Here is a 27,861-nt window from a genome sequence, read left to right on the forward strand (position 1 = left end):
GGGAGACACTTGGACATTTGCAAACATTGGATCGACTCAGTAAATCATTCAAACTTGGACATGAAATTATTGAACGGAGACCACACTTGCTTTGTATCAAACAATGAAACAGCTTTCACCGAAAAGAAAATCCCAAAATTTCTGTAAGTCAGTGGAAAAAATAATTTATTGCAATTTCTTTTGCACATTCACATGAAACATTTATACATATATATTCTGTGCTGAGAAGTTATACCAGATATAGACAATTTTTATACACAAAGTAATTTCACTATCCTACTTTATGATGCAAATATTCAGAAATTATCAGTCAGATAAGAATAGATATTATTCACATAAAAACACACTGTATGTTGAAGCTATGGAAGGTCTATGCATATGAAACCTTGTCCACTTTTACTAACTGTATCAGCTGATAAAAGACACTATGTCCCCTTACAGGCTTTACCTCCTTTAATTATGCCATGATGTCTAGAATATTATCAGGTCCTCCCTAAGGAATAAAATAAGATTATTTCTGAAAATTAGAGAGACCAAACCAAAAGGCAACCATGATAACCATGTCCTGGCGGCACGCATTTTAATTCTGGGGGCTCCATCAGAAAAGAATCAAAGCACTACAAGTGGCCTAAAATTGTCCAGCAATCTATTATTAACATGACAACTTAATTCAGTTAATATAAATCAATGAGAAATACATTGCAAGTGAACAGCATTTCAGCAGAAGTACATTGGCACATGGTTCAAATGGTAGTACCAGACAAACAACTGCCCTCTTTCAATATAGAAAATGTTTACACAGTGTCTACAGGAAAATGGAGGAAAAAGGGAAAATGCAGGATGATATCAAAAAAGGAATCTTTTTCTAACCAGAAATTTACAGTGCATTAATAGTTATTCACAAAATGAATGGGAAGCATGGCAATAGCAGAACTAAATCTGATAAATAACATTTGTACAATAATTTTCATAATGCTGCTTTAGGTATTATTTTTAAAAAGAGTTCTTTAGGTTCATTGTTCTGGCCAACAACTGAAATATCTATCTTTCCAGAAATGTCACTGATTCATGTAACCACTATACTTCAGAGATGAAGATGAAGAGGTGAAGCATTGGATTGAAGTGGTTAGTGGTAGCGTGCATGCTACAAAATTTTATTCAATATTATCTAATGGTAGGAAAGGCCACATGACTAACGTGCAAAAATGCATATTAAAAAAAGGAAAGCCTGAAATACATGCTCATAGCAGAGATATAACAATACTGAACATTAAGGAAAAAAAAATAGCAAGCGAGCCTGGAGAAAAAGGGTGAGTATGATTTCAGGAGTAGGGCAAAAGACAATGATACTGCACATGGCAATGGGAGATAGGATGTGAAATAACACCTGTAACTCAACCTTACTGCCTGGCACCCTATTTGGAGACAGCACTGCACCCTATCCAGCGTCCTCTTCCTCTTCCCTCAGCTCAGAAAGCATCTTGGTTTGTTTCCTTGAGTGCATGCAAGTAGAATTTGAGAAGTAAGGGATTTTCTTTGAAGGAACAACATGGTGAGTCAATACAGTGACAAAATAAATTTTACAACTTGCAACCAATATCAGGAAATAACAAAAAATAATAAATACAGCGTAGATACACACATTTCTTTCGTATGTGTTGTATGTAGGAATATAACAATTCCTACATTCCCTGATTCCTACATACCAGCTCTGACTGAGATAATTTAACTTGTTCCCATCAGCAATGTGGGGACAGAAATATATTTGAAAGTGGGGAATGATGGAAACTGCAGTCAGACATCTAAGGCTCTCTGCAAGCTTTATTTTTCACAACAAATCAGTTTCTCAAGAGAGAAGATGCAGCTGAACCTCTGTTAAAATAATAATGATAGTAATAATTAATCTTCTAACGTGCAAACAAGCAGATGCAAAATGAGTAATTGATCACAGTTGCTTTTATTCTATCTATGTTTCTGATTATAATTCTCATTTTTGCTGTAAAGGTATCATAGAAGAGCTATCTTAAGTGGAAAAAAGTAAAGGAGTAGTACTCCAAACCAACACTGATTCTTGCAAATCAGGTCTTTCTCAGAAGTAACTACTGCTCTTGGTGACTGATATTAGAGATGCCAACTTAGGAACCAAGTTTGAAGTATGCTGAGCTGCTCCACCATATAATTTTCTACAGGCCTAGCAGACAGACAGCATATTTGAAGTCTGGTTTCACATCTCTATGCCAGCTGTAAGTATTTTGTCCTTTTTCCTCACCATATATTAAGTACTAGGATTCAGGGTAAAACATTATGCTGATAGATTTGCAAATGCTAAGCTAATCACTTTCTCTGGGATATAATGAAAATTATTCACTAATGTGAATCTATCATACACTTAAAGATATTGGAGGTAGAAAACTTCACAGTAAAAGAATAATCAGCAGAAATATCTTCAGGATTATTTAAGAAATATTTTCATGTTTACTTCTATAAACCACTTCTTGCAATATTGTGGAGTGACCTTTCAGGAAATTTACCACACAGTTTCTGAATATATGTTAACATGCCATATTTATTGTTACAAACAGTCTCCCTGAAATTAACAGCACTGCACATGATAATACATTAGCGTGTGTGTGCATTTGAAAGGTCAGAGAGAATAAGATTCTGAAAAGGAAACCTAGACTACACCCTTGCCTGAAGCAAAGTGATTACTCTGAGGTAATCAGACATAAAAAGTTGGTTATCCCATTTCTGCTTTTGGATTACAACTGTTAGGTTCAGCCTATAAAGTGCCAGAAATAACACGAAGAATACCTTCCTAAGACAAAGAGAAACCGCAAACAGTTCAGCAAATCTTAAAGGAGTAAAACTGAGTGCATCTTTTTGTGTACGGACAGATGAAATTGTGAAGGGAGTAAAAAAGAATTAACAGATTAGAGGATTATATTCTTTCACTTTGCAAAATCATCTCTGACAAAATGATTATCAGTTCCAATCACCCCAGGAATATATCTTTCTAGTCTCCTATTCTCCCAAACTTACTACAATTTAGAAGAGATACCTGTCATGATAGAAGTCCTTCTATCTATAAGAATTACATTTACATCTGCATTTCAGTATTAACAAAAAATAATAAAAAGCAGTGAGATTTTTTGGGTGTGCTTAAGCTGTGAGTCACAAGTGCTCCCGAAAATCAGGCTGACAGTATTTTTCTGTCAGGTTTATTCGTGCCCCCATGTTCCCTTCCACAAAGCTCGATTACTAGGTAATAGTATCAACAAGCACTTCTCTGGACTGCTGTGAGGATTAACAAAACCAACTCTTACACAAGGACTCTAAAAGGAAATTGCAATACTTAAAATTCTAAGCTATTTGAACTCTATATTCATATTAACACGTGTGAGGCTGAAACAAGGAAAATACCAACCTGACTCAGTACTCCTCTGAAATCATTTAAAATTACAATGTGCCCTGCTACAAATGATGACATAATGACATAATTTATACCACAGAAAAAAGTGAAAAGTGTTTAATTAAATTAAATACAATGATAGATTTGAAAGAATGGTAGCCATATGAAATTATAGTTAATCTTGATATAGAATAAAAATAGAAAAGTATTATCAAAAGTGGCACTCAGAATATTATTGTAAGTAATATATAATAAAACACAGACTTCAGCAGAGTTGAAGTACAGGCTCTTCCCTGAAGTTTAATACTTGGGATTAATACTGGGAGTTACCATTAAAAAGTCAGTATCATACACTTGGCTACCAGTGGTAATAAATCTGGATTAGATCTCCTAAAGATCCCAGTTTAACATCCTAAATTTCGTTTTCAGAAGCACATGAGTATTCAGATGAGTAATTAATTTCCTGTGACTTACAAGAATTATTTCAGCCCAGGTAACCGATGACTTTCATTATTTTAGTCAAGCGTATTTTTAAGACTAAATACAATAGCTTAAACTCTCTATTTTTTTTTATTACTTCAGAACAAATTCAAGCTATGTAAATTATTTTTACACGTTTTTCCTCCCTGTTGGCAATGGGTAGAATGCACACACCCACTCAGCTATGGCAAATCGGCTGGCGTACTGTAACCTGATTAAGTATCTAAGTTTGTAGCACACTTATGAGTCTAGATCTCATTGGCTTTTAATGAGATTTTGGTTAACACATGCCCAGACTTCTGAAACTGATGCATAAGCTTAAAGACCACCCAGTGCCTGAAGAGCTTTACCCTACATCATTTTGAGAAAAGGATTTAGGTTCATATGTCGTTTAGAAGAAATAGTTCACTCTGTATATTTCTAAAGCAAGACCTCTGCCACACAACAGTCTCTGAACAAGCAGGTCCATATGGAGTTAACAGACCACCATACACATCAGGTGTGAACCTGCCTGCAAGAAGTTGCTGGACTGTTGCCTAAATATTTGAAGGCACATTTATTCACTCATTGTAAGAAAGCAAATGGTGAATTTTGAAGTGCTGATAACCAGACTAAACAGAAATGGACATTATATTGCAAAATCTGATACAGTGGAGAAATCTGTAAGAAGAGGGAGTTATAAATATTTAAACAATTGGCACTCCCTCAAGGACTTTTCAAAATACAAAGTATTCTTTCAGGGACTGCACAAACCGCAAAGACAAATAATCAAGGACTTCAACATGCTGTCAAGATAGTAAACACACTAATGAAACAGTGTTGTACAAAACTCTTCATTTTTTCTAGGGAATATTAAGTTTTGCAACTGCAAATGGATCTCAGTGGTTTATATTAAATTTGTCATGTTTATGCCTTGTTTCCAAAAAAAAAAAATTACACTCTGGTTAGTCATACCTCTGTCTCTGTACTCTTTCTGGACAAAAACCAAACCTGCATTGGTTCTTTTTTACCCTTCATAGAAACTGGACCCCTGTACTCCAGGTGGAACTGAGGATCTGAATTTTCTGGTGTCATAAGACACCTGAAATTGAAAGAGAAAACATGTAAATGTATGTACTATGCATGCACACCACACACTATATAAAATATTAAACATGCTACAGATATGTGAGCAAATTAACAAGAGTCAAATCTATCTCTGGATCATTATTATATTTGCATACCAATAACGGTATATCATAATGCAGTCTGCCATACAGTTTCATGAGAACTCATGTACTTAAATAATGTGTTGCAGGAGTCCTGTCACTTTCAAGTCCAAAGACACTTTGATGTTATGCTGACAAAGTGATTTCTTTTAAGATGTTAACACCAATAAAAATGCATCACTCACCTGTAAGTATATTCAGAGACATTGATCTTTCCCTTTTCTCCAGTAGTTTCTGTTCTGCTTGTTAGATTGACAGTATTTCCAAAGAGACAGTAACGTGGCATCCTTTGGCCTATGACACCTGTAACTACCTCACCAGTATGGATTCCTATTGTTATCTTTAGAGAGAAAAAAATATAGTTTGAGTATTCAAAATCAGTGTAACTAGTCTGATGCTTCTGACTAAATACAGGTATTATGCCATTTCTACCTACTAGAGTTTATTTTTATAGTGTGCCACTCCTCCTTCTTCGAAGCCTTGCATTTTGTGTTTTGAGTCACTTTTTTTTTTTATTGCAGTGCAGTGTGGTGGCTCTGCCTCCCACATGAAAGAACAAACTCTGTATTTTTCCAGCATGCACCACGCCATGCTGCTGTTATGTACTATGAAACTGAAAAAGCAGAAAGAGAGGCATACTCTGCAGGCCTGTGTTTAATGAGTGCTCAGAAGATGCAGCAATGGAAGGTGTAGGTCAAGAAAAAAAGACATTTCTCAGAGGAAACACCGTGGTGTTTTTGCATTTAAAAGTTCAGGAGATAGAACTGAGGTTTGGAGAAGCTTATTCTTATAGCACATTATCGTTATTGTAAAGCCCCAAATCAAACCTTCTCCCTTCTTTGCCCAGCGACAAAGTGAAGTACACAGATCTAAGCTAAGTGTTTTGTCCAACAACATTCATGTAAATAGAAATATGCATCACAGTCACTACTTATTTTGCTCTCACAGCCTTCTGATGAAGACAGGCCAATGTAGCCTCCCCAGTTCTGTATTAATGCAACTTCTTCATTAAATTCCATGAGTGAACTTCCGCTAATATACCTTCTTGCCAGTAATCATTGCCATAATTGCCTATGGAACTGTACTTTTCTTTTTAATACAACATTTTCTCATGCTGAAGTGAGGATCTGAAGCGTGATCAAAAATATCAGTGAGAGAATATTACTGTTTTCTTCATTGAGATGAAGAACACTCAACGAATTGTACTTGATGCACAATGAGAATTTGTTGATTAGATCGAAATGATCAGAAAACAGACATAAATGATGTGGACCTAATTTAGTTCTTTAAAAGGTTAAGCACAATAATTAGAATTTAAGGTCTGGGAAATGCACATCACATCTACATGTGACTCTTCATATCATTTGTAGATATCAGTCTCAAAATCTAACAATAGCAAAGCTTGCATGGACTGGGACTTGAGCATTATCATATTTCAAAGCATTATCATCATATCAAAGAATGGGCTTTTCATTCAAGCCCACACATATACTAACCTGCACAGGCTCACCATCTACTTGAACTTGGCCTGCTATTTCCATCATATCCAATGCCAGGTGGCAGATAGATCGTGCATGATGAATGCAAGGCTCTGGTAGACCACTCACTGTCATATACTTGTCCCCAACTGTTTCCACCTTTCAAGATATATACATATTTCAATTACTGTATTATCATGGGCTTTAGAGTACTAGAATGGACATAGTGCTTCCTTCAGGACTGCTTGTCCTTTGAAACAGTTTCCCTTCACTTTCATTCAAATCACTCTAATTCCTGTCATCTCTGCTTGTTATTGAAAATAATTTATTGTATGCCCACAACGTAACAAATTAAAATGACACTGTGATTTTGGAAACTTGAGCCTTTGTTTTAGGGCATTCTGAATTTCTGTAGAAACTGAGCACTAAGTTTGTTTTGACTCACATCCTTGCTTCACTTGGTACAGGACATAAAACTGATTTCTAGTGAAAGCTAGCAATGAATCTTATGCATATAAACACACAAGCATATACATGTACATATATACGGGATCTCTCTCTCTCCCCCCCCTCCCCTATCTACCTGCTACCAGCTGCATCTGCAACTACACCTCATTCCTAATGAAGGAATGGAATTCACTTTGAATAACTGAATAATAAGTTATAATTTACAGCTAGGAGACCCAGGTATACAACTGAAAAAAGTAAAGCACAGGGTCAGCAGAACCACAAACTGCTTGTATAAGTGTTCACATCTGCTGAATATGGAAGTAGATTTATATATCCACCTAATGGCTACTGTGCAGAAATCCTGCTGAGAACGAAGCCCTTTATGTTCCTGCACACATTTAGAGATGAACAACATACTCTTTAGTTATGTAATGTCAGGTAACACAGTTCAAAGACTGAGAACATAACTTTTTTTTTTAAAGTCTAAAATTCAAAGGATGGAAAAGAGTGACATGATAGCAAAGTATTGAAAAGTTGCAGATTAAATATTTTGAAAATCTTCTGCTTACCTTATAAACAAATGGATTCCTTCGTGAATCAGTCAGAATATCAAATCTTGTGTAAAGATCATTTAAAAGGTTAACAATCTTCATAGCTCCCTCTCCAGAGGCATGTTTACTACAGAAGGCATTGAATCCAACAATGCCACTGAAAAGAATGGTCACATTGTCATACCGCTTAGCTGGAACAGGACGCTTGTGTCTCAGCTCATTTGCCACTGATGGTGGTAGAACAGAGTACAGTAATCTAAACATGTAGGAAAAGAAAGGCACAAGCAAAACAGAAAGAATGTTGTGAAAGGTCTTTACATCAGCGCTCTTCAAATAGTAACTTAATACTTCCCATAGGGTTTATAAAATACTCATATGATCAAAGAGCAATATAAAAGATGTTTACTGAAGAATATGTTATTTGGGAAACAGGAACTGGTCTACATCAGCATACCTAAACCATGACATTTCAAACACACACTGATACATCTAAATTACCAACAAAATGAGGCATATATTAGTAATTCTTCTGATGTGATCTGTTAATAGTATCTTAGATTATTTTTGCTTATTGCTTATGCATTTCTGCCATACGCTCAGCTCATATAATCTAGTTTTGCTCGCAGAACCATAAAAACTGCAAAAAAGGCCATGAAGAGATCAGTTTTCCACCTTTGATCAATTCATGCATTGCTAAATGCTTCCTCTTCTGTTGAGAATGCTGCTTTTAGGGTTTATTCGTGTTTTTTTAATTAATAGTCTATATGACATAGTAACATTTGTTCATATTACAAACCATGCAAATAAAAACCAAATCACACACATAGAGCTTCACCCTACTCTCACGTGTATTCCTTCAACTTTCTAACTGCCATCTTACGGTGTATTTCCCTCCTTACACAGCTAAGTGGGCAAGTTGAAGATCTCTGACTGTTTCACAAATCTTGAGCATCATTTTGTACACAGCCTTCTGCACAAACCCTAATTGGTTGCGATTTTGGCAAGTTCACTACTGCCTGAGTTATAATTAGTGAATACTTTTGGCACATGATACAGTAATTGACACTATCTGTTCCAGCAGCTGCCAAGAAGGCTAGAATTCCTGAAGATAAAGTGACTTTACAAAGCAAGTCAACAGGAATGAATAGAAAAAATACATTTCAGGCTTCTTTTCTCACTGACTCTTGCATCCATCACTTTCAAGTCTTTTTACAATAATTTCCATTACTCTACTACAGAAAAAAAAAATCTGTCAATAGAATTCATAGCACAACAAATGTTAATTGTACTACTAAACAAGTATAGAATCACAGAATCATAGAATGGTTAGGGTTGGAAGGGACCTCAAAGATCATCTAGTTCCAACCCCCCTGTCATGGGCAGGGAAATCCCTCCACTACATCAGGTTGCCCAAAGCTCATCCAACCTGGCCTTGAACACTTCCAGGGATGGGGCATCCACAACTTCTCTGGGCAACCTGTTCCAGTGCCTCACCACCCTCTGAGTGAAAAATTTCTTTCTTATATCTAACCTAAATCTGCCCTCTTTCAGTTTAAATCCATTGCCCCTTGTCCTATCACTACATGCCCTTGTAAAAAGTCCCTCTCCAGCTTTCCTGTAGGCCCCCTTTAGGTACTGGAAAGCTGTATAATCCATGAGAAATTCTTTTATTACAGAGATGGGAACTGTATTATATAAACGAGAGCCAACCATCAACCCCACGCTGCTTGTCACACAAACTTCTGTTCTAATTTACCTGCCAGTAGTCCTTGAGCTGAGCTGCCATAGACTAATGCTATGAATTTGGCAGAATTGTAGAAAGGGATTTGAGGCCTAGTGCATATGCTTTATTATCGTTATGTACTTATATCTAGACATAGTATTATCTAGACAGCCCCAAGTCCCTTTCTACAGGTAACTATAAAATCAAACTCATAGCATTAGCTTATCGCAAAACTTCACCTTTACATAGACTATTTTAAGGCTTATAAGATGTGTTTTTCTGTTCTATTAACCTGTAAGCATGGTAATCCAGGAAGACAAAGTGGTCTACAGCTGGTTGACAGAACTCTGTCAAATAGAAGCATTTGGGCATTCATCAAATTCATCTTGGCTACAGGGACTGCATGTAAGAAAGTTTGCATAACTACTGTTTTAGGTAATTCACCAAGCAAAAAAGGATTGTCAGTTAACTTCTCATAGCTCTCCTTATCAGGGAAGGAGCCATCAAAACACCTGTGCATCTAATAGCCTAGACTGCAGATGACATTTGACAATCTAAACAAAGACACAATCTAAACAAAGAAATACTCTAGAAGGCGTTAAAGTAAAATGTTCTTTCTTGACTCCAAAATGATTTGCTTTGAATATCTCTCATATTTCTTCCAAGATTCTTATTTTTTGAAGTAGCTATAAATAATATATTGCTGTGACTGTTTCAGCTCAAAATCAGCATTTGGTTCTTACGTGTCTGTCTTCTTCTTTTCATCTTCCAGTGCACGCAGTGTGTGCTGCAGTCTGTCAGTGAGGATTTCGAGCTCTTGAGTCAATTTATATTCTTCTCTGAACTGCTCTCCCAGAAGAACTAGATCACGGGTAGCATCATGCAAGGGAATATCACTCAGATATAAACCTCTTCTGGTTAAATCATCCAAGTTCATCACACTGCAATATGGAGAAATATATAATAATGGGGTACAATTAAACTTGTCAAAGGAGCATTTAAAACTCAAATGAACAGCAGAGGCTGCTGAATAACAAAGATTATGCTTCTGAACTTGTGATGTACAACACATCCCTTCTACGAAATATCTTATTTGTGTTCATTCATGTTAACACATGGCTCTTGATTTTTGCATTTAAATACAGAATTCTCATTGATGTATTCCATGAACACATCAAATGTACATACTTCAGCACACAAATAAAAGTGAGATCCTGTTAAGGTAGCCTCTTCCCTTTCTGTCTTCCTTCACTCTCTCCCTTTTACACAAGAAATTAAAGTATCAGAACTGTGTAATCTGATGTATTAGCTCAACATGCTCTTAGCCGAAGAAGCCCTCCATTCAATCCCCCATTCCAATCACTTCTTTATAATCATCACTGCTCTATTACATTAAAACTACTGCAAAAATATATGAATTCACATAGCAAATCAAATCATTGTGACATTTCTTAGCACTCTCAGAGTAAGAAACAAAGGAAAAAACTTAACAAAAATCCTGGAATCATGTGGAACTCTTATTTGTACAAACTGGGCCAGAGCACCCCAATGTTTCTATTGAATTATTTAATAATCAGTCAAGTTCCAATGTTTAAATGCTCCTCCCTCTTTTAGTATAAACGCATCAAAATAAATAAAATCAATACTGAACCAATTAATCTCTGTAGTACTACTCTCATAAATGTTCTTAAAATTGATAATTGTAAAACAAAAATCAGTATTATAGAACTCTTAAGGTTTAAAGTACCTTGGCGAACAAAGAAAGAGAATGCTGTCTGCTTCAGGCAAATAGATCATTTGCCCTTTCAGGCGTAAGCAGCTGATTTCTGTGCCGGTCAATTCATCTTCACACTCCAGCTTTTCCACATCCAACAGTCCCTCCTGGTGATGAAAAGTCACAATTATATAAGGGCAACAGTACGTGTGTCATGCACCAGGCCACGTATGGAACCGCCTTCACTATGAAGGCAGTCAGAATGTTTGGAATAGAGTTGCAGCCTACTTTAAAACCCAATTAATTTCTCATTTAAACACCATACACTACCTGTATTTTAACACTATGATTTGCTACCTCAAATATATAAAGCATATTATCTTTCTTTATGTTTGTGTTCATAACTTGTTTTCTTCAGCATCATTTCTTAACAACAGTTTGACGATAGTATTGGCTATTCTATGAAGTTCTATCTGTGCCTAGGAGCATCTTTTAAGAAATCTTGGTTCCTCTCAGGTACAGGTTTCTATAAAACAATAGGCTCCTTGACATAATAGGTGCTGCTCTACATGCTGTATTCATTCCTGTCACCCACCTCCTCTCCTGCTCTCTCTAGAGAAAAGGACACAGAACTGTGTATGAACGTATGGCCCCAAGCAAGAACGCATTTCATATTGGTCTCCCATATTGTTATGAAGCAAAAGTAAATGTAATTGCCTTTCTAGAGTTACTTTGGTACAATGCCATGTAATGGGTTAGCCCATTGCAAAGAAAGCATCAGAAATGAAGTATATCTACTTCACCATTCCTGTAAAGCATTCTACTTAACAGCTACACATGAATTCACATCTGTCACTCATTCTTGCCTCAAGACTCAAAAGGGAGGGAGTGTACTACTCTGCAAAGAATTTTCTCTGAAGATTTCTGAGCTTTCAGCACTTCTTATCTCTCTAAAGTATACTACTTAAAGAAAAACCAGCTGAATATTCTCTAGTTACCTTGGTCCTCAGTACAAAGACAGTATTGATATGTGAGAGGATCCCATGGAAACTAATATCAATATGAGGCCGGACCAAGGAGAAAACTGACAACAGACTGCAATTTCCTGGTTGCAGCTAGAATAAAAACAAAAAAAAAGGGGAAAAAAAAAAGATTGGAATGTTTTATAATAAAAATATACATGGAGTAATTATATTCAATTTGCTCAGATGACAATACTGAATGGAAGAGAACATATATTTTATGCATTTCTCCATTAAAACACAAGGTTTTTAAATTAAGGATTTTACATCAGAAGTATATTGACTTCAAAGCGCAAATCTAGTCTGCAAGATGACTTAGTAAAATTGTATTAGACTATCACACTAATAGTGTATAATAACACTGTCAAGCTGTTCCCACTCTACAGCAAAAAAAAGTTTTCCAGTGTTTTCCTCCTAAGTAAACTCATTCAAACACCCTTTTCAATAAGCTATGTTCTCTAAAGCATCAACTCTGATAATAAGGATTCTGATAGCCATCCTCAGCAGGCTGAGCAGTTAGTTATAGCTGTTCAGTGAACGCCCTTGGGAAAAATCTGGTAGAGCTACTTACAAAGCTCTTCTTTCAAATCCTTCTGCAAAATTCAGAGAGAAATCACCACAAACAAATTGCAGGAAAAAGTGAAAAACATAAAATTGCCTTTTAAAAGTATGTCAATGATTGAGAAACAACTATGTGCAACATTAGCATACATAATTGTAAAGATCATTTGATGTTTTCATCATCTTACCTTTTGCTTCTCTGCTTTTGCCTGTTGCTTATTTTTAGAAACACTGTCAGCTCTTTCAGGCAAGAACTGAGGTATCCTATTCACATACAGAATACGTAACATTAAATGGACCTCTGAGTACTCTTTTACTGTAAACAACTAGAGGAAATTGCACCAGCTGCATTCAGTTCAGAACATACATATATCTCACAAACTAATGCTGATGTTTTTGATGCCCAAGCCAAGAAAGTATACTACAACTTTTGTTATTCTGCTCTTCAGTTATCGTGCATCTGACAGCTTAAGTATTTGAATGTACAACTGTCAAGTAATATGTATAGACTATGTACCTGCTGCTACACTATATAAAAGCATGGTAAGACTGTTTCCTGAACCCCAGGCCATGTTGCACCGACTGTCTCACATCCACTTTAAAGAGTTAACTGTCACTTTCACAGCAAATGTATCTTGGAGTGAGCTATGAGAAAAATAGCGAGCTAAAACGTGTATTGTGCGGGTGATCAGGTTTTCTCTGCTCACGCTTATTCTCTTACGGCACGTTGACATGATCATAAGGAACAGAGATGTTGTAGAATTAGGGCTGTTTTCACAGTCCTCTTTCAAACAAGAGGAGCACAATGTAGCAAAGATCATACAGTTACACAGGAATGCTGTTGAGGCAGAGAATCCTAAATCTATCGTATTCATCTTTAAAATTAACCTACGAAGCATCTAGCATTAGAAATCTCTATGATTATTCATGCATGAAATTATCTAACCTGTGGAAGGACTCTGTATATAGCATTGCCACACTGCGTGACCACCAGATCTCTGTCAAATATTATATGGAAAGGAAAGGCCTTGCAAAAAGTATAGGGACTGATGCGAGACTCTTGGGTACCATTTTCTTCAAATCTGTCAAGGTCTTCATAGTAGTCCTCTTCTTTAGACTCCTTCTCTTCTATTAAAAACTGAATGTGGTCACATTCCTCATTTCTCTGTTGAATAACCTAGAAAAATGAATGAAAAAAAGAAAAATTGAAAACTCTGGTACTCATTAAAAACTGGAATGCTACCATGAAAGCAGGAATACATTTAAAGCAGAAAGATGAATTCAAGAATGATATTTGCATCTTGAAAAATATTATATTCTAATAAGTATTTCTCATTCTAGAGAGTCTTTATAATTCCAGGTGAATAACTATGCCTTTGCTTAGCCACAGCTGCTCTCTGCATGAACGACGTATTGAAGATCGCTCAAACACAATGTCTAAAGCCTTAGTGAAATGCATACCCTGAAATCAGGGGTCAGGGCTCAGGTTAATGCTTGCTTTTACCAGTACATGCCAGAAAACAGGACTCTCCCCTCTCTTTGAATGAACATGTGGCAAGTCTTGAATTACACAGACCACTTGAATCCTTTTGATGAAAGCTGTTTGCAAGGTCTGTAACACAACAGCAAACAGTGCTGATCAGAGGATCAGCATGTCACAGACAGAAAAAAGGTGGATGGAGCAGGTGTTTGATTATACAGTCCTTACACATTCAAGCAGTGACAACTGCAAGATCAGGAGCAACAGATAAAACTAAAAGCAATGACGATCTTCTCCAAGCCGCATTCTATATTAAATAAAATCGCAAAACCAGAATCATCTACATCGGCTGAATCTCAAATAAGTATCTTGAATACAGCATTTCATACTTCAGTAATTTTACTCAAAGTTAGTAAAAAATATGACATTAATGGGGATTATTTTGTTTGCAGTGAGTCATATATTGAAGCATAATTAAAGCTAATAACTAATAGAATAACATGATTTACCTCGAGAGGCCAAATTCACCTCTTCTCAAGCCTGATTAGATTTAATGACTGGAACAGAACAATTCTATTTACATAGTATTGTTTAGCAGCAACTTTCTGGAACATGTTGCACCTGATTCTACTTTCATGTAGAGTCTGATCCTAAAGCCACTGAAGCTAAAAAAGACTTCTTAAAATCTCTAATGCATCCTCATTCTGCCCTTTACACATAGTCTAACCACAGAGATTAGCAGTTACAATATGAAAACAGAATGGATATACACAAACACTGCACTTGATCCCTAAGATTTTACTAAGTATTTCTCCTCTGCAACTGTTAGCCATGCTAGCTGATCAGTTGGGGAGTGCTGATTCATTTATTGGTTCCTATACAAATGGAGGAGTGCAAAACAACAGAACACTATTTTATTGCTAAATGAGGCTGAATTTAAGAGGGTAGTGTTCCTTGATCTCCTATTTGACTATTCATTTAAAGAAAAGAGAGGTTTTTCTGGAGGACAGTTCAGAGCAGGAGCCTGATTTAGGTGCTTTATATCATGTGCTGCATTAGTCTTTTTCTTTTGCATAAGTAAGCAACTCAGAGAAACATCAGCCTACTAAAAATATCAGGTAATGTAGGTACCTAAAGTTGGATGTATGAACAAGTTCAAAATTAATGACGATAAAACCTAATTTCCTCAATAAACTGTGTTGGTAATCCTTACGGCAGCATATGACAAAGAGAAGGGAAATTATAAGTTAATAAGAGGTAAACCTCAGAAAGAACATGTGGTGGTCATTTGAGGAAAACAAGTTATGTGGGTTTGTCTAGGAAAATGGAACATAGTAGCTGGAGATCTACTTTTCCTCTGAATTCAGGGTTTAAAGGTTTTCCATGTCGTTGTCGTCGTCTTTAAATCTTTATCCCTGAAATTGTGTGTACTGTGACTGTGGCCATACTGAGGATTGATAGAGCACAGCTGCAGTCTTAGTTCTTACTTTCTATTGCTCATACACACTCCCACAGGTTCTATTTTATGATTACTATTACTGTGTCCAGGGATAGCTGAGATTATACACAGTAACCTTTTTCAAATCATGTAGAATTATTGCTAGAATTGGTCTATGCTTCCAGATCATTTTGTCTTGGATCCTACTTCAAAGAGTGGCTCTTGCCATAACTGGAAATAAAAAATGCATATTTTGGATGAAAAGCTTCTTAATTTGGCAAAGCAGTCCTAAAATTAATTTTTAAAGATGTAATAATTTTTAAGGAAATGTTCATATTAACATCACCTTCCAGAGATATTATCACCTAACGACCACCTTAGTCACTGCATACTAGTATTCTGTTACCAACCTGAACTTGTACTTATAGGTTTTTTCCTGCTACTATGCAGCACCTAAAGGATTTTTCATAACTTCTCATTTTTTTCCATTTATTAGAAATGAATGACACACCAATAAACAAACCTCAAATGTCAGTTAAAGAAAAACACCTATAAAAATAGAACTGCTACATGCTTGAAGCTAAGTTTGAGGCATGATCTTCCACAGAACTTACAAGCTTACACAGCAAGGAAGTCAGTCAGCACACACTATGTGCTGTTTTCCTTTCCTTTAGAGATCAGAACTGTGTCAGTAACACTGCAAAGCTGCAAATTTCCCAGGCATCTTTAAGTTCATTTGCAATACTATTTTTGTCCAGACTCCAGGGTATCTAGAAATGCTTGCTATACTGGTGTATCACATTAGTGCAGCAAATGAAACACAGGACAAACACATGGAAATGTGTCAGATCTACAAGGCAGCCACAGCGCCAGCTGCATGCTCCTGGTAAACCTGATATGCTATGGACATGTCCGGTTTACTGAATTTGATTCTGGTCATCCATACACAGACCCTTATTAATGGCAGCTACAATCATATCCCTCTCCAGGCTAAAAAAGCTACTCATTCGTCCTTAAATAACTTCCCATTGGATATGTAATTTCACGATGTCTTTTCTGCTCACATCATTTATGCACTGCCTAATCTTCCTATCTCATTATTTCATCCACCTTGCCAGCAAATTTAAAATGAGCACTTCTGTCCATTGATATAATATGTTAAATTCTGTCCCTTCATAGGGACAGATGTACATACCCCTTGTAGGTACAGATCCCACCTAACTGGCCAGATACTTATCTGGTATAAAGACCTGCCCTAGGTACTCTGCAGTAAGCTTAACTAGAATAGAACTTATCTATTGTTTCATTCTGCAAGTGAAGTTTGCAAGCCACGGAATTTCGGTATCATTTAAATATTGTTGAAGAAACCTCTGTTAAATGCTTGACAAATTTAAGTTCAGTGACAGAAGCAACAAATCCAGGAGTCAAGTCTAATTCTTCCTCCCCCTGCAGTTTTAGCTGGTGAAGTGACATCAGTTCAACACATCTAAAAGCTCAATCACCATAGTAACTGCTGCTAAAAACTGAAGGGAAAAATCACTCTCCTGGTTTCAAAGAGAATATATAACATCTAACTGCTAACCTGCCTGTGCTTTCCAGAAGATGTTATCTTCAGTTTGTTCTTGCTTAGCCAAGTGAAAAGTCACAGCAATATTTCAGGGAAGCACAATTCAGAGAACAGTTACTCTAAAATGACTTTGTGGTTTAATATATTTGGTGAGCTTCACACAAGATATTAAATCAAGCAGTATCACTGTGATATAGCATGTGTAACGAACATATGCTGTCTGTTAAACCTTCACTGATGTATTTACAAGACAAGACTCAATTCTATAGATATGAGCATGTCCCCAAGTTACACATGTATCTCAGCACGGAGGAGGGACAGAATGTCCTTGGACAAGGATCTTTTTCCATCAGATTGTGAAGATTAATACCTGACTTTTCAGGTTTTTCCCATTTAAAGGTCAATACAGGATGAAATTCCTGATCTCTTCTGATACAAACTGACTGTGCAATGCTACTTGACAAATTTCATTGCAGCTGTTTTTTGATGATCCTGAGGCAAAACCGTTCACTGTGGAAATGGTACCACTTTTACCTTGACACACTCCAAGCTAAAACTGCGGGGATCTCTCCATCTGGCAGCTAGTTTCAAGGCAGAGAGTCTCACTGCATCAAACCTCTGAGCCTGGACCTAGTGAAGCTTCCACCCATTCTTGTGTCAGAATTAGAGGCTGATTATGCTCCAGGATTGACTTATCTTCATATACAGCTAGATTTTAATGTACGGATCAGTACTGCTCGTCCTCCATAACAAGTCCCTAAGTAGTTTTTAGGTCAGCTCTCCAGTGGGTCATAGTCTGGCTTTGGGTTTTTTATATTACCATTAGTTATGAGACAGTCAGAAATTACCATCTTGTCAAGGATTTCCCCCGGCTTTTTCTCATTTGATATTGTACACCCTCGTCTAGAAGAAAGATTTGATAGTCTGGTCTCAGATAATAACAGAACTGCAGCAGTCTGTTTTCCAAACAAATTTTTGGGCTTTGTAGGACTGTACAACAGTCTTTGTTGGCCTGTACCATTTGTAGCCTTGAGGAAATGTCTGTCCTGACTTAACCTTCACAGGTCAGTCTCATCTATACACACACAATCTCTGACAAGTGAAGCACAAGAAGGCACAGCCAGAAGGCTGCTAACAGAGATTTCATGTCAAAGTTGGTCACCAGCACCATGAAGAGTTTTAGTTCTTATGCTGAGATTGGCAGAACTTAAATATTCTTGGCACATTCTCAAAGTCAGCAACAATTCTTGGGACAATATCTGCGACAAAAATTATATAGTCTTAGCTCTATTTAGCTAAAAACGGATTACTATATCAGGGAAGATAAGGCAATTTGGATTTGAACTTATTAATCAATTAATGTCAACCTAGGCTTTCCTCAACTATTCAACTGGAATTGCGAATCCAAGTTCACAACAAATTGCGTTCCTTTCAGTGCTAACAAAGTTTAACAGAAACAATCTGAGACCTTTTTTTTTAACTTGCCTTCAGCACACACATACTCTAGGTGTTAACAGAAAAGACACATTTCCTGAAGGACACCATTGTGGAAAAAGAAAGCCCTACTGTAGCTCAGAAGAAAACACACACACACACATCTCTCTATATATATCTATAGAATCATAGAATGGTTAGGGCTGGAAGGGACCTTCAAAGGTCATCTAGTCCAACCCCCCTGCAAGGAACAGGGATATCTCCAACTAGATCAGGTTGCTCAGGGCCTCATCCAACCGGGCCTTGAACGTCTCCAGGGATGGAGCATCCACCACCTCTCTGGGCAACCTGTTCCAGTGTTCTACATCTATGTGTATGTATATAAAATAATTCTGCATGAAACTACAGAAACATGATAAAACTAAACATTTTTTTTTCTATTTAGCTATTTCTTCACCCAGAGAAACAATTTAGGACAAAACAAGTACAATGTTTTTTTCTCAATACTTATTTTTCCTCTTGCAATCATGAGATTCCTTAGGTTTTCTCTGCAAGTTGAGGAAGTTGATCCTTTCCCTCCACTCAGCACTGAAGAGGCCACACCTGGAGTGTTGTGTCCACTTGTGGGCTCCTCAGTACAAGAGAGACATGGTCTTACTGGAGACAGCCCAGAGTAGGGCCACTAAGATGATTAAGGCACTGGAGCGTCTCTCATAAGAGGAAAGGCTGAGGTAGCTGGCACTGTTCAGTCTGGAGAAGAGAAGGCTCAGAAGGATCTTATCCACGTGTACAAATACCTGTAGGGAAGGTGCCCAGAGGATGGAGACAGGCTCTTTTCAGTAGTGTCCGGTGTCAGGACAAGAGGCAATGAGTACAAACTGAAACACAAGAGGTTCTGTCTGAACATCAGGAAACTTTTCTACTGTGAGGGGGACTGAGCATTGGCACCAATCGTCCAAAGAGTTTGCAGAGTCTCCATCCCTAGAGACAGTTGAAAGCTGTCTGAATATGGTCCGGGGGAACTGCTTTAGGTGGCCCTGCTTGAGCAGGAGGGGTTGCACAAAATGACCTCCAGAGGTCTCTTCCAACCTCTGCCATTCTGTGATTCTGTGTAGCCCATGAAACGAAATCTAACCACTTAATGAAATAAAAACAGTATTGCTGTAAACAACTAAGACCTGCTACCACCTTCACAGAAACTGGTAATATGTAAGACAAATTCAAGCAAAATTTCATGAAAATACAGACTTAGAAGCATGCGTTCTCTCAAGCAGATTTATGTAAGCATTTGTTCTAAACAGCTGGAGAAGAAAGGTGGATAATAAAGTATTAAACTTCAAATTGCAGATATCAACTTTACACTAATATAAAGAGAATTGCCAAACTTACTAAACCAGTCCTGTAATGGATTGTTTTGTAAATGCTTTGGATAAAGAGATTTGGAAGGACAACTCCTGAATCTCAGCTCTGTTCTTGCAAGTCAGAAGTCAACTCCCATAATAATATCAGAAACTTAGGGCTGGGCACTGAGGCTCTTATCAGTTCCAAAAAAAAAATCTTCCTTAAGCAAAATTATAACTAAAGTTCAAACCAAAAATTTTACAGATAAGGCATTGATCGGTACACAAAAACTGAGGGGATGAAAATCAACTCCACTGTTTTTCTGTGCTGTGCTATTTCAAACAATTTGTTACTAACAGTCTGAGACACGAAAGCATTAATTTACTAAATTATGAGGCAAGGGATCGAAATGAAAGAAGATGGTCAATTTTTTTCTCCTGTTCTCATTTTCTTGAACAGTGTAAAACTAGGTAGGTACCAAATGGCAGACTTACTGTGCTTTAAAACCCTCAGTCTGTACCATTAATGATTATGGTGACCTGTGGAGTAATGGAGGGACACTTTCATTGTCTGTGTGGAAAAGCTGCAAATTTTGGCACTCTCACCTTAAAGAAACAAGTAGCTGCTTATTCTCTGCTTATCTACCACTTAAGTTTATGAGTACCTGTGGAGTAAAGCACTATTTAATGTCATTAAAGATGTCAAAAGCTAGGCTTTATTAAAGAGCAGAGACAAGAGAAAGTTCAAGGTTGAGGGCACATGATTTTCTACTAAGGACAAGGGAAAAAACAGGGTAACAGACAAAATAAAATACAGACAATATACATATTCTTCAGTTTAGAGGTAATACTAATTTTTAGGCACCTATGTGCTTTTGGCTCAGATGGTCTGGAAGAATAGTTTGGATTTACATAGGTTACATAGGTTTAACCAATACTATTAAATTTCTATTTAATAGAAACATCAAAATTTCCAGAACAACACTAAAATTAAACAACATTAAAATTTCCAGAAAAGCCTAATAAACTCAAATGAAAATGAGAGGTACATTTAGAATCAATATTTAAACAGCTTTGGAACATATATTATTTGTGAGAAGTCCTAGATGGATACCAGTACTGTCCAGTACAATCTTCTCAATAGAGTAACATTCAGGCTGAGGACAGTTTGTCAAAAGTTTGTTCTGGCAGCTGATTTGCACAGCCCAGATTTCTCCTCTGCCTCACTAATCACTTTTGTCTCTGCATGACCTCTTGACTATGCTGGCAGAACTCTCTCTGATAGACAGAATACCACATAAAGGAACAGATGTGGGTATAAATAACCCAGAAAAAACCCATGTTATTTTGAACCCAGTTCATTTCCTCACTCTGGTTTATTTTATAGCTTCGCAACAGCTGGAGAGATACAGCTGAAGAAGCTGTCATAGGACAAGTTTGAGCAGGAAGAGAAGTGGGACTGCGTAAGCTGCCTGTGCTACTAGAAGAAAGGCTTGTCAAGCAACAGCTTCAGCATTCTTGCAGCCAACTTTCCAACATGGTCCTCCTTGTCTGTCTCAACAATGAATAAACAGGGAACTAAGAAGAGGATTGTTTTGATTCTGTTGCATCCTTCCATATCTGATTACTAACACCTGCTGAAAAGTTTAATCTATGGATTCCTACAAAGTAGAAACTAAACAAGGACATCAAGTATATCAAGATACAGAACTAGTGATTCACTATAAACCTGAGCTAGCTTATAACAAGGAACCTAAAAGGCAAATACTCTTGATATAGCAGTACAATACCTTTGTCATTGGGTTCCTTGTAAATCTCTCATCTGAGCAAGATACACTCATGAAACTGGAATTGATTTTCTGAGCAAGTATACAATGAAATTGTGCTAGAACTGTAGTATGACTAGGGAATAGTTAAAAAAGAAAAAAAATGCTTCCCAGACCTGCTTAGAATCTGTTCTACTTAATGAAAAGTACTTTATATCAGTTGCAATATTTCTAACACCAAAAAGCTTTTATTTGCTGTTTTTCCCCAGATATATCTGCACCTTGGATCAAGCTCTGATTTTATACCATTACATATGGAAGGCCAAATCAGTTAAATCTTTCTATTGCTCTGCATGGACACAAAGCAGAAGCTTCTTTTCCATTTCACAAGTGACTTGGCACACATGACGTTCCGTAAATTCTGTGACTGAAGAACACTATTCCATTTTTGGCGCCATAGGTGTATATCCAGCCACATTTCCACACAATGATAGTATCAGACCCACAAACTCATCCTGGTTCTGGGAAGGACCTGGCATGCAGGCTGGGAGGAAAACACACTGCTCACCAAACAGGCCTCATCAACACACATCAGCCTCACAGTTTGCACATGGATGAAGAATCAAGGACACAGAGACAAAATGTCTGTGTTCTCACAGAACACAGTAGACAGTAAGAAATATACGCCAAATATAAAATAAAGTGGAAAAAAGCACCCCAAATAACCCAGTGCCTAATTTCTGTACATGTCATCTCCCTCTTTGAATAAGGGCATATTGTTCTGAACTGCACCTGATTGGGTCTGTTTGCAAATTAATGCTGGCCTTCTCAGCACATGGCTGACCTGTTCTTAAAGAAACACAAATTATGATGGCTTTTCCTGAGTCAGTACTAATGCCAGTGCTTCACAGAGGACAGCAACAATGAAAATGATTGTTTGCCATCACTTCACTTTTGATTTTCTTGATTTTGTCCTACTTCCAACTAAACTTCCTACTAAACTTCCAACTTACCTGTCGACCTTCAGACATTACCTTCATATCTATTTCTGTACCGTGGATCTGTTGAGCTACTGTTTTGATTATTCCAATGACAATATCCTGGAGACCTTCTCTTTCTGAATAGTAATGCAGAATGAGTCCCTTCCCCTTCTCTGCATCAGTGCATCTGAAAGAAGGGGCTCGCATACCCGGGTAAATTGTAGCAAGGTGGTCATGCAAAGCGTCCAGATTCTGGAAGAAGATATTAAAAACATGATTATAAGGCATTCACTCACTAGTTCTGAAGAAAGTAAATATATATTCTGTCTAATCTGAACATTCCTTTTCTCCTACTGCTCATGCTCTCTGTGCATTTCCCTTATTATTTGTAGAACTGTCATCATAGTAGGCTTTTCAGGTTCTTTCCATCTACTGTAGCAATATTTGGAGAATGAATGGCATAAAAATTAGCACTATGAAAAATTACTCCAGATAGTAAGAATTCATGCTTGACTATGTTGTATTTTGAAACACTCTGATGACTAAAGACCTTGTGTGTGTTTCTCAATCCTGTACCTCATCCACCTTCATCCCTTTCAAATTCTAGTCCCAATAATCTCCTCTTCAGATGTGAATTTAGGTGTCAGATACAAACAAACATGTCTGAATAAGCATTAATCTTTTTCCTTATTCTCAATGACAAAGGCTAGTTCTGACATCATAACAGTCAACCCAAGTTTACAGGGCCTGACAAAATCTCAAATTTTAAGGTAAAGATTTAAACGATTAAAAGACCAACCTCAAATACATATTTTCTTTGAGAATAATTTAAAAAATCCACAGAATACATAGAACATATCACAGCTGCTGTTATAATGTTTTAGAAAAGGTTATTCAAGGAAGGGAAGAGGTCTTCTATTTTTCCAGCTGATGTCCTGGACATCTTACGTATTTAACTTTAAACTTTAGCCAGACAAATTGCTATCTGGAGAGGAAAGCTAAATGATAAACAGACAGATATATCTAATAAAGACATTAAAGAGAACAATGAGATAAAAATCACACTTAGAACACAACACTAGCTCCAACTGCGACTGTGAAGCAATTATCAAGCTCCTGTTTGTTATTTACTGCATATTTAACACAGAAAGAGCAATCTAGAGTGTGGATAGTATTGCTAGATTGTGTCGCAACCCACACAATTATTTACCTATGTTGTAAAATTCATACAACTCCTTTACATCTTAAGCCCAGAAAATGACTGCGTTTTTTAAATGTTGTTCTCCTACTCTCTGAGTAAATGATAGCACCAGGTTTTGTGTATTGGTTTCTGCCAGCACAAGGAGAAGCGAGGTGAAAATATTTTCAGTGTTCTGTCCAGGCCATTCTCCACCTTTCACGAGCATATGTCGACCGTCAAATTTGGGGAAGCATACTGAACTTGATTTCCTGTAAGCTGCGAAGTGCTCAAACAGCTGCCTCTTCTCCTGGGAGGCTTCCAGAGGAAATGAGACTCCTAGAAATTAATTCCGTAGGATGCACTCAGCCTGGAACTTCCTCCTTCAGTTTTTTAGTTTGTTTCAAATTCATATTTTTGTTGCTACATCAACACCTCCAAATTCAAACTTGAAGAGGCAACAATCTGGGAGTCAATGCATTCCAGCTGTTAGTGGGTATTCAACTGCAAAAAAGATAATGCTTGAAGGCAAATTCTGTAAGAACTTTGCAGGGTTCAAGACAATGAAATTGTAAGAGAGTGCTTTGAAAGAGTGTGGATGAGAAAAGAGTGAAAGAGCTGACTCCTCCAAGGGAGTGCCCCACAATCTCCTTAATCAGATGCAGAAGTGCTCTTTCAGTACATATGCCTCAGAAACAGCTGGGATGGATTGACCTTTTGGAAAAAAAAACTCTTAAGAAGATACATGGGAAAAGATTATAATCTTCCAGTTACACAGTCATCAACTCCTGATCAAGTTCAAAAGGAGTTTGTTATGGGAAATGGCCAATGTCAAGGACAGAATTTTTATAAGATGGTTTTCTAATTATTAACATTTAAGTCTGGCAACAAATGGCAGTAGTCCCATTCTACAAGACCACTTTGCCACCCTACTACCCCATTACTGACTTTGTCCAGGCAAGCCCATGTGATATGCCCTTCAGTCTTTCTAATCATTCAGAGCGGGGCACTTGACCAGGATGTATTGCAGCTGCTTTCCAGTCCCCAATGTATCTTTTCTCCCTATGCATACAGATTACGAGGTGAGCAAAAAGCTTATTGTATTCAGAGCCTTGCTACCACACATAGTCAAGAAGCAGCAGAGATGTGCTTCCAGACCAAGGAGTTGAAATCACTCCCAGATCCTGTCATTTAGACCTTGTCATTGTCACTCCCACTCCTATTTTTTGCTCTGTTTGATTCATTCTAAATTGATATGGTAGCTTCTGGAAGAACAAATGTGTCTTTTTTTTTTTCTAGCTTGTTCACTTGCTGTGGGCCAGAGGTGCAGTCAGGTACAGATAATAATAAATTAAGCTGTCTCCCTGAATTGCTGGCTCCCAGACTGCTCAGATGTATGCCAGAGCTTGCGCTGGGACCAGAAACACTAATTCTAGAGCTTTGGAGAGCAGTGATCAGCTCCACGGTGAAACATAAAGGGATCTCTAAGCAAAAACAAGCAGTGATACTAAATCAGGGACATCCTGGCCTGCCTAAAAGCAAAAGAGTTGTAACTGACACCTGGAATAGAAAGAAATGCTGTTCAGCTCTGCGTGGTACAGAGCATCTGGAAACTTTTCTAAAAGAAGAATTAGTCCCCTGAAATTATGAACAATTAAACAGACTAAATAGCCATGTAAATCATTCCCTAAATGAGAGAACTAACCATTACTCCAACGTTTGATTTTCATTCAGTAGAAAGATACTGAACATAACATAAAAGCACACTTTGGGTTTCTTAGGAGGTTACCTCTTTTCGCACTGCTTCTCTTTGGCACAGTGTCTTTCAATATGATTTGTAATTTTTCCAGGCCTGTGTTTTTTATAAAAAGTATAAATATCAGATTTAGTTGCACTATCTTTTCCCTCTTTCATGAAGCGTGAAGTACCTGTGTTTCATCTATGAATGAACTAAATTTTCTCGGAGATGTTGAGGTAAACAGAACATAAATATGAGGTTTGCTTTCACATGCTTTAAAAAGCTGCAGCCCTCAGTTATTTCGTATATCCTGGACTCAATACAGATTTCAAGAAGCACCTTTTGGAACTCTACTATGTATTTTAAGAATCTGACAAAAGTTCAGAACATTAAACCGAATCTGCACCTATTTTTGTAATAGGTATATAAATTAGCTTCCTGACCTAATCTGACTGCTGGAATATGCAAAAATAATAAATCACGGCTAATGTTGATTTTCCATCATAATTAAAAGCTAAAAAGTACACTTCTGGCACAGCTACAATATATTAGTCTTGTTAAAATTTACAGAAGTATATAATAGCCAATGTCATCTGTTAACACTGAAATTCAAACAAAGCAGCTTAAAATACTGTCATTAGAAGAATACAAATGTAAGCTGTTCAAGCTTTTATAGAGGTTTGTTGTGCACTACAAATGCGTCCAGTCTTTTCATCATCACACATGATAAGGAATAGAAAGAGAAGTATACTATACGGAAAAGAGGATGAGAGAAAGGAATAGGGAAATACTGGCCCACCCATGAGTGCCCAAAGTGATGGAGCAGCGGGCCAGCTACACCTTTTGTTTCCTCCTCCCCTATTCTTGCTCAATCCTAACCACAACTTCAGTACTTGACTTATCTTTAAAAATTACATTTATCTGAAGGCTGGCTTTGAGGGCAGCCTGTGAATGAAGCTATGAAATATAAAGGATGTCACATCCCATAGGTGGACAAGGGTATACAGATAACAGATAGTGTGCACATGTTGGAGCGCACACATACACTATCTGCCCAGCAATTACAGTCCATGGGATTTGTACAAGAAGTCTGAGTCGACTACATCTAGGATGCTCTGGAATAAGGTTTTCGGGCAGGTAGTGAGACACAGAAGTGAATATTCTAGCAGTCCAGAAAACTATGCACTCTGTTCTTTTCACTTACTGTTGTTGAAGAGATTTTAAAGGAAGAGATGACAAGAGGCTGCTAAATTTCCAGTGGAAATCAATAGAGATTTAACACTCAGTTTTTGGGCAATCTCCTGTGAAATCTTCATCATTTCAGTGTTTTTAAACTCATTATAGCACACAGTTGTCTCCAAGAGTGATATATATCATAAATCTTAAATTCAAAGTGTTTTTTTGAAGTGAACAATTTTCAGGTGACAAAAAAGGGAAGCCCATTTTTTCTACACTCTGAAATCACACTTTAGAGAAGTCGCTACATTTCTTCCATGCAATTGAAAAATTGTTTCAGTTTTGTTTTGTTTTACAGCGCAGTATCACACTCTGTGCAGTCAGGAATGCACAAAAATTGACTTAAACACTGCTGCTCTATCCCACTCTTGGTTCATGGATGAAGGATAATGTCTTAGAGATAAGCTGTGTATGAGCCCTAGCTCTGTACACAATGTACAATTAGAAATAACCAGTATTTATAATTAGTCGAAGAGAACGTAGGAGAAGAAATATCCTGCAAAGCTGAAGACTCCATTTTCTGTTAGTATAAACATGGTTTAAGTCTTTTTACTTAATGCACATGGACAATTTGAACTGGCGGGTTTTGTCATGTGTCTCATACTCCATACTTTTGTTACCTATGAAAACTCTGGTTCAAAACTTATCTTTGGAATTCCAAATGAAGTTTCAGATTTATGAATGCCTGTGCAACCCCAACTTACTGCCTTTCTCAGTCATTTTTTATGCAATTGAACAGCCAAAGATGCTATAGGAAAATTATTACTCTATCAGGTAATTGAACGATATCTAGCAGAGGGAAAGAGAACAACAAGCCAAAACTGCTGAGCAGTGGAAAGCTCTATAGGATACATATGCCAAGGAAGAAAGTTTTCAAACACTTCTCCACAAATAACTCAAAGATTTTACCGTATAATGTACATCTCCAAATCTCAATCTAATCTGTTGACTAGACAATACTTCTGTCTGGTATCTGAAATAATTTAGCACAAAATTCTTACCTGCAAAAACTCTCTCACATTCGAGCCCAAGACACGTAGAATTGTATCATAACCAGATTCTTGACAAAACACAAAAAACATCTTCCCAAACATTTGAAGAATTTCCCC

The 27,861-nt window shown here is 37.2% G+C and overlaps 1 protein-coding gene across 1 annotated transcript; it reads right to left on the reverse strand.

Annotated features, from left to right (window-relative positions):
• Positions 1 to 778: 778 nt before the first annotated feature.
• GUCY1B1 (guanylate cyclase 1 soluble subunit beta 1) lies at positions 779 to 27,861 on the reverse strand. Its single transcript, XM_086611723.1, has 11 exons — positions 27,754 to 27,861; positions 22,656 to 22,853; positions 13,543 to 13,773; positions 12,012 to 12,128; positions 11,047 to 11,180; positions 10,043 to 10,240; positions 7,595 to 7,832; positions 6,594 to 6,734; positions 5,283 to 5,437; positions 4,844 to 4,970; positions 779 to 805 (listed from the first exon to the last, which is right to left on the reverse strand). The coding sequence occupies exons 1-11, from the start codon at positions 27,844 to 27,846 to the stop codon at positions 779 to 781; spliced, it is 1,659 nt and encodes a 552-aa protein (XP_086467849.1). The 5' UTR covers positions 27,847 to 27,861.

Source organism: Tauraco erythrolophus, chromosome 5 (assembly GCF_009769465.1).
Source record: "Tauraco erythrolophus isolate bTauEry1 chromosome 5, bTauEry1.pri, whole genome shotgun sequence".
NCBI classification, from domain to species: Eukaryota; Metazoa; Chordata; class Aves; order Musophagiformes; family Musophagidae; genus Tauraco; species Tauraco erythrolophus.